Source organism: Atta cephalotes, assembly GCF_000143395.1.
Source record: "Atta cephalotes unplaced genomic scaffold scaffold00001, whole genome shotgun sequence".
Lineage (NCBI taxonomy): Eukaryota > Metazoa > Arthropoda > Insecta > Hymenoptera > Formicidae > Atta > Atta cephalotes.
In genome coordinates this window covers 15660332-15673474 of record NW_012130065.1, presented here as the reverse complement: position 1 = coordinate 15673474, position 13143 = coordinate 15660332, and the positions used below count along the sequence as shown (strand labels likewise).

At 31.8% G+C, this 13143-nt stretch overlaps 3 protein-coding genes across 3 annotated transcripts in view; 2 read left to right on the top strand and 1 right to left on the bottom strand.

Annotated features, from left to right (window-relative positions):
* The window catches only part of LOC105617564 (protein SMG8), a 4997-nt gene extending 1376 nt beyond the window's left edge, over window positions 1-3621 (top strand). Inside the window, 10 exon segments of the mRNA XM_012199123.1 lie at window positions 108-228; window positions 482-675; window positions 739-978; window positions 1061-1264; window positions 1338-1447; window positions 1511-1669; window positions 1861-2071; window positions 2293-2601; window positions 2712-2891; window positions 3501-3621. Coding sequence (XP_012054513.1) covers window positions 108-228; window positions 482-675; window positions 739-978; window positions 1061-1264; window positions 1338-1447; window positions 1511-1669; window positions 1861-2071; window positions 2293-2601; window positions 2712-2891; window positions 3501-3621 — 1849 coding nt within the window.
* Window positions 3622-4900: 1279 nt separating this feature from the next.
* On the top strand, window positions 4901-8242 carry LOC105617553 (protein brambleberry-like). The gene is made up of 8 exons (XM_012199112.1): window positions 4901-5272; window positions 6026-6211; window positions 6295-6517; window positions 6607-6903; window positions 7095-7307; window positions 7431-7664; window positions 7740-8037; window positions 8113-8242. The coding sequence occupies exons 1-8, from the start codon at window positions 4901-4903 to the stop codon at window positions 8240-8242; spliced, it is 1953 nt and encodes a 650-aa protein (XP_012054502.1).
* A 1319-nt stretch (window positions 8243-9561) lies between these two features.
* Window positions 9562-12740, bottom strand: LOC105619083. Its single transcript, XM_012200617.1, has 5 exons — window positions 12632-12740; window positions 11658-11817; window positions 10231-10342; window positions 10069-10179; window positions 9562-9723 (listed from the first exon to the last, which is right to left on the bottom strand). The coding sequence occupies exons 1-5, from the start codon at window positions 12738-12740 to the stop codon at window positions 9562-9564; spliced, it is 654 nt and encodes a 217-aa protein (XP_012056007.1).
* Window positions 12741-13143: the final 403 nt, after the last annotated feature.

Below are 13143 nucleotides of genomic sequence, written 5' to 3'. Positions count from 1 at the left end.
TAAGTAGACTATATATATATAATAAANAATATTATTGTATATACTATATATTGTGTGTATATTTATTATATATATATATATATATATATATATATATATATAATATAATTCTCTCTATTTACAGAGACTCACATGTTTAGATCGTTTATACAACAACATATAAATTTGGCTTTTGCAAGAGGATTCGATGATAATGTCAGCCGACACTCTATACCGGCCCATTTTGAGGTATATATTAGGTGTGAGAAAAAGTTCGTGGCGTTTTTTTTAACGCCATCTAATGGGAAAAACGCCACGAACTTTTTCCCACACCTAATAATTATAAAATAAATAATAAAAGTTAATCTAATGCTATATATATAATATTGAATGTGATATTTATTAAATATTATATTATTTATTAAATATATTTATTAAATAATAATAATATTAAAACAATGTTTTACAATAAAATAAACAAAAACTGAGTGATATTTTTCAGATACCTACTTTAAATATATTTTGCCAAGTAGCAAACAAAGTTTTCGATTACTTTATTTACGGAACAGATAAAGAACTATTGACGCTTCACAATTTATTAGATACCGATGTGAAATTTAGTAAAAGCCGATGTAGCAAAGTACTTCCGAGAGCTTTACAAGCGTATCAAGAAAATTTACCGCAGCATTATACAAGGTAAAGTTGTTTGAGATGATTGCGATGGCTATATCACGTCCCAAAAACTTTTTTACTTTTTAGAGCGTATCATGAATCGAAGTTAGCGCATGCAATGGCAGTCTTTGAAATGCATGCCCGCGGTCCATTGTTCGAAGAATTTAATGAGAAATTACAAGCTGAATGTGACAAGCATTGGCGAGCTGGTCGACAAATGTGTGAAGTATTGTCACTCACTGGTCATCCTTGTACGAATCCTATTCACAGAGGAGGTAGCGAAGGTGCGGGAGGTGGAGAACAAACTGAGCCCAGAGAGGACGACAGGCATGCTTTCTTATAATAAATTATTACATATTCATATGGACATTATATTCACTATATTAATTATCTTTATTTTCATCTACAGTGAATTACCTGTTAGAGAGCATTGCAGTGGCGTAAGATATGTATGCGCTTGCAATTGCGGTAGGGTCCAAGGCTCGAGAGAAGATCCTTTCAGTCTGAGACAAGCAAATCATGACTATTTTCAAATGTTAGCGAAACAATGTGGTTGCGCACAACTAGAAAGCATACAGTTCCCCGTGTTTCAACCCAGCACACATAACTATAGGTACAGCATTCGTGTTGTAAAAAATTTCTTCCCAGTAATATTGATTTATTTTCTTGTTTTTCTTCATCTATAGAGCAGCGCAGTTATTTTCAGCAACGAAACGTCATGATTCCTTCAGTCGCAACGGATCTTCCACACCACAAGACACGCAAGCTTGTAGTTTAGGAACCGATACTTTGAATGGCAAGTAATAGTCGATAAAAGGAACGTTTTTTATTGAATGTATAATATCTAAAAATATTTCAGATGAAAATACAGATTATGGTAGCGGTGGTCAATCATCGGCAACGAGTGATCCAATAGAAGGAGATATTCCGAGATTAAGCAATAAAACAAGTTTGACGCCGAGCGACTCGCACAAAGTTGTTATAGAAGTCACTGATAGCGATGCAGAAAATTCTAAAGGTGTTTCATCGCTACAGAAGTATCCCAAGTCGTGACATCATGGCTCTGAAATAATTACTAAAAGTCACTTTTTTAATTAATTACAATTCATTTTAACGTACGATTCATTCTAACATTATTGGGATCTGTCATTCTGCTTAAGATGAATTCAAGTATTTAATTAGAAATTTATACTGATATGCGTTTTATAGACAAATCTTTGGTTAGACAACCATCCACGACAGAATATCTACCTGGAATGTTACACACTGAATCACCGGCCGGCTTACTGCCGCAATTCTCCAATTGGTCTCTGGTATGCCTTGGACCGAGTAGTCTTTACTCTCACAATTTGGGATTGCAGCATCAGATCGGAGTATTCCCTACCTCCGCGTTTTTACTACCATGGGACGTGACTGTTAGGTGAGGAGAAAGTTTTGTCTACATATACCGGTTCTTTATAGAAAAATTTTCTAATGTTCGTTTCTACCAATATAGATTAAGTTTAATCTGATTTAACTTACTCTCTCTTCATCTTTTTCTGGTTCTAAAGATTAAAAAAACATGAAAAATAAGTCGAACCGATATTAAAATTAATTTATATTGATGGAAACAGAGATAAGAAAAATAAATATCCATTACAGACTGGAGCATCAGAAAGAACGAAATCCACTGTGGCCGCTAGTGGGCGATCACGGAGGTTACTGCCCACGAGGAGGCAAGAATTTCCAGAATATGAACGCCATACGTGGTCGTAAATCGAAAGGAGGCAAAGAATTCGTGGTGAAAATATTTGTCGGGGTGGAATACGAGTGTCCGCGTGGACATCGCTTTATGGCGTCTGCACCCGATAAGGTACTAAAAGCGACTGGAAGTGGCATAGTGAAAGACAGTGGAAACAAGGTGACGTCCAGTACCGCTGATATGCCTCTGTACTTTCCTTGCCCTTGCAGGTTCGTAGAACCCAATCGTATTCGGTTTAATGAAAAAATGATTCATATATGAACCCATTTAATGGTGGCGAAAGTACATATTTCCTTTTCTTTTCATTTTTTTGTTTTAGGCAAACTAAACCCTTAATCGCTCAGCTGATGAGAATTCATGTAGTGACACCTAAAGCGCCAGTGCACGTCACATTGAATCCTCGGGTTCAACCTGGTCCTCCACCTTGCCCGATATTCGTCACTGGATGTGAGGAACCGATCAAGCTTTCCCAGAGTGCATATTGGATCTTGAGATTGCCGTATCCTTTTCGTGTACATATTTTAAATGTTGATATAATACAAGGCTAATGCCTGATTCTATTAATATAGATTAATACTCTTTTTCTAATTCTTAGAACTAATATTCGTTTTTACAAATGCAGTTTAATTCTAATCTTAGTTTAACTTACTTTTTATTTTTTTCTAGTTTTAAACATTAGATAAGGATAAAAAGTAAGTTAAAAAAAATTAACATGTCATAAGTTCATTTCATTGTAGATTAACTTTAATTTTGATTTAATTCACTCTTTATTTTTTCTAATTTTAAAAATTATTATTCTTTCTAATTCTGACTCTTAGAATTAGAAAAAAATAAACAGTTTTTTAAATTAAATCGAGATTACAATTAATTTACATTAATGAAAATGAATATAAATCACTTGTTCAACGTTTTCATTATAATAGTATATTGAATAATAATAGTATATTTCATTATAATAGTATAATGAAAGTTATATTATAATTATATATTTTACAATTGCAATAATAATAATATAATTATATTGTAACATAATAAAATTATATTGTAATATAACAAAAAAAAACAGTTCTCATCTTTCTTCGAAAATTTTTCTTAAAAAATTCTAAAGCTATGTATATATGGGCGAAAAAGGACCATATTTACCACCCAAGGAACCGGTACCTCCAGCTCACGGGCGTTTGTTAGCTGGTATGTACGGCATCAGCGAGGTTGTGCCAGAGAAGAAATGAAAAGGCGGCTGATGCTATAAAATGATGATATAAAATATATCCTCGAAGATATCATCGTATACAATACCATACAAGTGCGTTTCGTGTGTGTTTCGAAATAACTGTGCGTTGGAAAATAAAATATTTAGTTTACAATTTGTGAATTCTCGACTCGACTCCTTGCTAATCCTGATTCAGAACGATCAACGAGCGCGCGCGCGTCATATAATTGGTCGCTTTCAAAAGTTCATAGAACATGGTGGAATTGGACACTTGTTGTCGCGTTCGCGATTGGCCCATTCCGGCGTTCCTCATCTCAAAAGTGCAGAATGCAACGATGATTTTCAACGTTTTCATCATAAATTTTCCGAAGATCCCTTCGATCTCCTTTCGCGATAGAATCGAATAGAACGCAAAAAACGGATAGAACGCAGAAACGGATAGAACGCAAATCTCGCAGTGGTTATACGATGAGAAATCAGAATGAGAAAAGTAAAAACGATACGACGGACACAACCGCGCAGATGACTCCGTCCTTGATCGCCATTTGCGCATTTTGAACGGCGCAACCGTTGGAGCACACGGACGAAACACATAAAAAGTACTTGTCATCGCGTTTGAATTTGCGAAACGGATAAACACCCCATCACTCGCTTATCCCGAGAAATCCTGTCGCAATTTTTCTTACGTTGACGCGTTGTCAGTGAAACTACACGACGCGGACAACAGTTCGTCCGGAGCGGACGACTGTCTATTTTTAGTGGTGCAGTTTTGTAACATCAGTTTTCAACAGAAACAGATGATCGTGCATTATTTATCTTAATTATTGTCAAGGCTCATCGATAGTTTTAGAACTTTTAGGTAATTATGTATTTCAGTATTGATTTTTGTATACTCTTAATACACATGATGGATTATTCATTAATTTTCATTATTTTAACAAATATACAAGAGTTATTAAGTGATTTTTACATATATTTTAATATTTTTAGAAAATATATATGAGATTGTGTATTTAAAAAATGGTATATAAATATTCTAATTACTTGTGTTTCTAGTTTTTCGAAAAAAAAAATGTACAGGATACAAATCATCCAATCGTGTATATTAAGGGTTAAATAAAACTTCAGACTCCAAAATTTAATGTAATACTGAAAATTATAGTGATTTTAATATGAATTAGATTTTTAGCATTGATAAATTTTGGAACAGTTTAAGTTATTCTTGACTACTCTCTTATTTCAGATCAATCAATTAGTTGTTCTTGGTTCTTATTTCAGATCAATAAGTCAGGTACAAAATGGAGTGTAGACTTCTTTTGATAATATTTATCTTGTCATTTAATTGTAAAATTGGTAGCACATCTATGCTGGACTGGCTATGGAGCAAAAAAACAGATGATTCGAATGTCCTTGTCGCTGATGGTGTGCCTCTGATCTCGATTCCTTATGAGTCAATGACAGAGGATGAGAAATTTCTTCAAGAGGCTTCCAAGTTCACGGATATTCAAGTGTCTTCCCCATTGGAGACTTGTCAGCACAAGGTTATTATGAAGATTAAAACCTCATGCTCCGACATGACAGAGGAAGAGCTAGCAAAATTGGGTGTCAATCTCCTTAACTGCCAATCAGCAGTTGAAGGCAGGAAAATGTTTCCCTGCACTGAAGAAATGGTACGTACTTCATAAAACGCAGCGTCTTTGCAAAAAAAAAATCTTTCTAGATAGCAAACAGATATTATTGTCGATTTTGACGTCAATGTCATGAAAATATCAAATGTTACGATAAATAATGTTTATATTATGTCTGAGTTTCGTTATTTTCATTACGATTTGTCGATTATCGAGTCGATATCTTCTATATTCTATTGTTTCATAAAATTTATACAAGAATAATTGAATTATATATACAATAGAGAGAATATTTTATTATATTTATTATATTTCTGTGGCTTTTAATGTTTAATATTCTTCTATGTTTAATATTCTTCTATTCTTGTATGTTTAAAAGTTTATTTATTAAAATTTATCGATTTATTATTTTTGTTAATGACAAGAGTATTGATTTACATTGTTAGTACGAGAATAAGATATGCTGAATGTCAGAACCCTTCACAGTTTAAGGGGGTAAATTCCATGCCTGTTCAAACCTGCACTTCCCCCTCCCTTTACTTTAGTGGACCTCCCCAAAGTTTTGGTTTCAGTTGCCTAGTACCACATATGTTGTACCAATGTTCGATTCATACAAATTTTAATACTGCAATAAGCTTGATTTTAATTAAAAAAAATTAGAAACAAATAATAAATAACGAATAGTGCCAAAAAGAGTGTGCATGTCTTAAAAATATGTGCATGTGACAGAATACAATTGTGTAACTTTGTTGTATAAGTCAGTGTAAGTACAAAGCATGATTTTTTTTTTTTTAGTCTCTTAAACAATGTACAACTGATATGGATGCTGATATGTGGAATGCGTATCATTTAATAAGTAACAGAGCGAGAGCAATTTGTTATACAGCTCGAAATACACAATTTCGTGCTCTTACAGAGTTGACTGTCAACAAGCTGATGCAGTCTGCGCATTCTCAAATCAAGGCATTGAATTCCTTGAAGGTAATTACATTTCTTCCTTATATGTTTCTTCAATATATTTCTTCATTCTTTAATTGAGGCATTATACTAATTGTTTTAAATAGCACGGTCAAGATCGTCTGGAAGAACAAACAACGGAAGCTCTATTATCGTTAACTGAAAAAAACAAGCTACTTTTGTCACAACAAGAAAACTTGAAGGATGCTCAGGCAACAGCTCACAATCTTGTAACAACAAATCTAAGAGAGTTGTATAATGAAAAAGCGTTAATACGATCTGGCCACGCTCAGCTTGCTGCCATGACGGAAGAAATAAAAAACAAATTAGGTTAGTAAATCAAACTTTTTATACATAGTTTTACTATTATAAAAATTCTCTTTTGTAGAAATTCTGAATATATTTAATATGTTCTTCAGAAAAGGCACATAAAGATTTCGAGCAACAGACTATTGAACGTGGAGAAAATCATAAGGAGGTATTGCAGGATTTATTTACCATACAAGAACAAGCGCAAATGATCTGGGAGAAAATCGAACAAAGCACAAATCATTTGTTACAACAACATGAGGAAACTATCCACCAATACGAGCAAACGATGCAGATGCTCACGCAAATTAACGATACCATCCAGTACATTTGGAATCTCACTAATACAATGCGCTTGGAAGTAGACCAAAAATTGGGATGGATTACTGATTACATCGGCGATACTGGTATAAGATATATTTGTTTTATGGTATAAGATATATTTGTTAAGAAAGCGATCTAATTCAACAATTGTGTAAAAAGAATTTTGTTAAATTAATTATGTTATGATCATTAGGTTAAAAACTTTTATTTGAAAAAAATATTAGGTTAACTGGAATATGTTAATAATGCAATATATTTATTTCTGTATTTTTAGGTGAACAAATGCAAAGAGCATATCGCATATTTTTACACATTATATATTTATTAGTGGCGATGATAATCGCCGCATTTTTACAAGCTCCTTTTTTAACCAGAGCTACTATCATGGGCATTATACCAGCGAATCTTGTAACTTACTTGAAACAGGGCATGGAAGCTTGTTTAGATTTTACATCTATAACAGTCTTAATATTCTTGATTACTGGAAGTGAGTATATTAAAACGTGTGATAAAATGTTTCTAAAATAAATATAGAAAACGAGAAAGTAATTGTGTAATACGAATACTTGGTGTATTACATTGATGTTTGATGTTTATTTCTTTAACACAGTGCATTTTTTAATGCTGGGAATACAACGTATAATCGGACCAAACATCCCAGAAGCGAAGACGGAGTTGATTAAGCTGATTCATCAACAAAAAGGCTATGCGAATGGAATTGGACATGACAACACATCTTCGTCGAATTCTAATTCCGTACCAAAAATGCATTTACATACAAGATTAATGAGTAAAGTGCGAAAACTGTACAATTTCAGTGTTTCGCAAATAAATAATTTCAGAGGTATTTCTTCTATTTAAGACTGAAATTAAGCGAGAGAAATGGTTTGATTATTACAATATCCGATAATTTTTTCAGGGAAATTTAATGCCTTGTTAGAGGCAGTCGCTTCATGGGGTGGACGCAATTTAAATGCGCATGAGGAGCTCTCTTGTTCATATCAACCATCCAGGAAGAAACGTGAGGACATTATTCACTTACAGTCTGCACTAACAAAAGGACTGATAGAATGTGATTCTTCTATCGACAGTGTAACGTCATGGCAGTATCAAGATAATTATTTCACAGATCATAACGATTATAATACAAATGATTTTAATGATACAGGAAAGTTTGAGCATTTTCGGTATAACATGGATTTGCCGCGAACTAGAAGGTAAATAAATAATTGTCGTCAGAAAAATTATTTTAAAAAAGAGGAAATCATAAAATAGCTAAAGAATGTTTTCAGTAATACTCCGATGCTGAAAATACCTTGTATGGGAATAACGAGAAATGGCAGGAGATGTCGAGCGTTTGTTTCACCTGGACATAACTACTGTTACCACCACTCCGGTACATCGAGTGAGCATCTGGATTAATCGAAAAAAGATTAATAATTGCTAAAAATTGGGGTTGAATATTTATTTATTATAATGTAAAATATTAGTACGATAATTAGTACGATTTTAATAAGAAAGTAATCCGAGAAAAAAAGTTCGTGAGAAAAATAATTATTTTGGAAAGCATAAATAATTAAATATGATTATAAATAATTTGTGTACATTTTGCGATTTTGTAAATAACGTTTTTTTGATGATAATAATGATCTTAAGATCACTTTAAATTTGATAATATTTTCAATATATATATATATATTTTAGTGTTTTAGTTAGATAGGCGTTTTAATTAAATTAATTTATATGACTTGTATTATTTGATCGTTGGGATTCAAGTATATTTCTATGAGATGCATCTTGCACAGAACTGTGCTATTAAAAAATCATAAATTATTTTCAATAGCATAGTTTAAATAGTTATGAATTTTAAGAACAAATTCTAAATAACTCTGACCATTCAAGCCTGAAAATAAATAAAATCAAACAGTTTAAATTGTTCAATTTGATTTTACAGAAATGTAAAATAAAATAAACGTTTCCTCTTTATGAATGTTATTTTTACTTCAATTTTTCTCCGTGTTCGAATTATTTCAACAATTGAAGCTTTAATTATTTATATAATTAGATCTCAATTTATTTAAAATCTTTTGTTTGATCAGTTAATAGAAATATATGTTCTTCTCAATGATAAATGTACAATACATATTTAAAGAAGATACATAATCTCTTATTTTTTCCATAATAACGGATAATAATTAATTCTGTGTTTAATGTAAGATATTTAATATTTATAGCAAGATATAATCTACTGTTTTATAAGAAAGGATATATCGAAGTATAAACTTATGATATAAATATCTTGTAACACTTATATACGAAACTTTGTAAATTAATATAAATATAAATTTTTACTATAAACATTAAAAAGCTTATGGTTTTTCAAACTTATTCCGGCTTTCGTTGAAATGTTATCAAAATATATATAAATTTTGAAGAATTAACATAATCTAAACATAATGCATATATAGTTTCATATACGTATATATATTATATTTATATTAAGTTTATTTTTTAAATATTTTCAATTTCTATGTAATTAACGGTTATTTTTCAATTTATATATCAATTTTATATATATTTGAATATATATAATTATACAATATATAAGTATTTTATATATAATATAAAAACTTTATATATGTATAATATAGCAATATATATAATTCATATATATAAATTTTGAAATAAATTTACATATGTAAGTTTTGAAAAATCACAAGTAACCGGTGTGTCTTGTTTCATCAACAGACTGCCATATTGAATTGCGTGCACGTAGCATCATTGGTCAACTCCTGAAATTTCGCGTGTCTGTCGAGACCAGCTCCCACAACCAAGTTGTGTAGATTGCAATAATTTTCCCCGTAATCGAATATTGTGAACCAATTGCTTGAAACAGATTCAGCCTACATATAAATGATATTTTCGTTAGTCTAACATTCGGCAATTTAAACTTTAAGATTTTACATATAATTATCAAAGAAAAATATTTAATACATTCTTTAATATCAAATTTATCAAAGAATGCGTCATTACTCAGCGAGAAATGACTGTCAATTAGACAACATCGAATTAACATTTAATCAACATTGAAATTATCGTATCGATGTTGATTCGATGAATCATTTCTCGTTGGGTAAACATTAATGTGAAATTAATGAGATATCTCATGTTATTTTCAACGCATATTATAATATCATTCGTATTTTCATTATCGTATATATAATAATTATGTTCAATTAAAAGTTTACCTTAGCGAAACATGTATTGTTTATCTCTTCGAAGATGATCTCGATCCTCTCGAATGACTTTGATGTCTTGTGCGTTGCTCTAATTATGTTACTCTCCACAGGTAGCTTGAGCTGATAAAAGTTAAAGTTAATTTACATTTAAAAATCAGATATTACTCTTACCGTATACTGACAAGTGCCGTCACGCTGTCGACAAGTGTTCCAAGAAGACCAATTCGTTATCTGGCGTCGGAACTTTTGCATCACATGCGCGCACGGATCGTCAAAAAACTTCCTAGAGTAATTATCTTTAAAAAGTATTTAAATAACTCAGTTGGATAAAATATTTTCGTAGGAAATCGTATCATCTTTGTATACTTTTACACACTTAAATTTCTAATGTGTTTTAGAATGTTATAAACTGTGATTTATTTCTGTTCTTCTTTTCAAACGCACCCATCTTTCTTTGGTTAGAGATACTGTATTTTTTTTTATATAAGAAGTATACCGATTCTAAAGTTTTTGTACTACCTATTTGATGTTAATTTTAAAAGATACTCGAAGCAACCGAAAGTAATAAAATAGCGAGCTACCCCGGTACGATGCCGTCCGTTCTCGTGAAGTTGGAAAAGCGCGGATCGTTTATTTTTCGGGCGGTGTCGTCCCGGCCAAAGCAAAATATACGAGCCCCACGTCGCGCCGGCGATATTGAGTTTCCCTGTGTATATAACGCTCACGGGAGCGGCGTGGACGTTGCTTCAAAAGAAACTTTTCGAAAGCTCTAGTCCTCATAAAAATGACGCGACGATCATTCGCATTAGCTATTGCCGTAGGATGAAAGGGATCCGATCTCTCGGCGCTCAGAGAAAAAAGAAAACGATAATGGCAGCTGTGACAGAATGTAAATTTCAAAAAGCTCTTGAACCTGTTCATAAAAATATTTTGCTCGTTATTTTGTTGCGACGAAGTGTTTGATAATCGATGAATAGCTTTTAGCGAATGGCGTGTCACTTATTTGCGAAGAAACGACGAAATTTGGCTATATGCGATTTCTTACAATTTCGGAATCTTAGTTTTTTTGAAAATCGTGACAATAAATACCAACTCCAGTAAATACCAACTGAACATAACATCAATATTAGAATTTCACATTCAACATTATAAATGTATATAATATAATATAATACATATTACATGTAACAGTTAAATGTTGAATGTGAAATTATAACATTAGTGTTTATCGAAAACTCTGCCCTGGTAGTCAAAGTTCCATAAACTTATTTGAATTTAAAAAGAATGTATAACAAGTGTTGTTATCTAATCAAGATACAGGACTTGGAAAGTTAGTTTACAAGTTACTTATAAGTACCTTTTATTATTAGAAATTGAGTACAAGTTCGAGTATTTTATTTTTGGTATTTATATTATTTGTTCAATTTTGTATTACTTTTTGTATTGAAATTCTATAACAAACACATATAAGGTAATGTAAAAAGTAATTTATGAAGTGACTTCTTCAACTTTATCAAAGTATTATCCGTTTTTCTACAGCGCAATTCTCACAAACCGTTCGTGTCTTAACTGTTGATGTATACATAGAGCGTAATTACCATTTAACAATACATGAAGCATGCAGAGGATATGGGAATAACATTCCACTGGTCACAATGCACAACAAGATCATCAGCATCCCAATAAGACTGTAAATGCAGTATTTGCATCTTCCCTTGGAAGATGCAATTGTTAAAATTACCGAAGGCTTGTCGTCCACTGTGCAAAACAATGAACAAGTAATTCATCAAATATATCATTTAAAAAGATCAAAAGATTATCTTATGTGCATATAATGGTCTAGTTTACATAATGCACTTGATATGTGTATTAATTAATAACTTTATATTAAATTATTTTAATTTCAGTAATGTATTCAAAGAATAATATATTAAATTGATACAATATGCATCAAAATGATTAATTAAATATACATATTGTGTATATATTTTCACATATCGCTGAAATTAAGATAATTTAATAGAAAATTATTAATACTCATATCAAATGCACGATGTAAACTAGATTAATAGAATAATAAATGAAAAAAATCTCCAAGAAGAATATCGAAGAATATTATTTTTATCAGAGCGAGTCAATGCTCTGAAAAATTATGGAGAAAACTTAGAGAATAAAAGAAATTAGAATTGTTACTTTTGACAACATTTAATTCTTCGAAGTTAACTATAAACTTTTAAAATTTAAAGTAACTCCGAAGCTTCAAAATGTAACTCTGAAATTCAAAAAGCCTTGAAATATCTTACACTTCGAAGATTCGAAGTTAAGTTCGAAAATTCAAAATTCTTTCGAATCTTTGTAGTTATAAAAAATAACAGCTCTAATTAACTGAGACAAAACCTATAAAACAACTAGGAGATTAGAAAAAAATACAATGCTGCTCTTTTACTTAAAAACTGGATTTTGCATGAAACTTAAAATATCTCGCTAAAAAATATCGATTGGAGATTCGACATATAAATGGATGGTGTAATACAATTGAAGGATTTCAAAGCGAAGAAAAGAAGAAACTAACCGTTTTGTCCCGACGTTACACGATCGTCCTGTGCTTTTGCCGATTCTCTAGGGTGGCGAAAATAATACGGCGACGAGCCAATCGTCACGTTATCTCCGTGCGCCGACATCGTTCCCGTCCTCTTGAGGCTCTTCGACGACCGGACCATATTACACATCGATCATCTTTCATGAGCGGAACGAAAAAGAGAGAAAAAAAGAAACGCACGTCCTTCTCCGAAATCTGTCTCTATGCTGAAGGCAAACGACTGTCGTCCTATAGGCCGTGTATTTATTACATTGCACGATTGTTTTCACAGAGAACCCAAATCAGTCCTCTTGCACCACTCGATTCTGTCCACTAAAGTCTGGGAAAAAGACAGCCGAAAAATTAAAACAATAAAATAAATAAAATAAAATAAACTTAGAAAGAGATCTAAAAACTAAATAGAGAAGAACTCTTTTGCGAAATGCTGCGGAATTATCAATGACACATACGGCAGCTTCCCACGAGCATAGATCGGCAGATCTTTT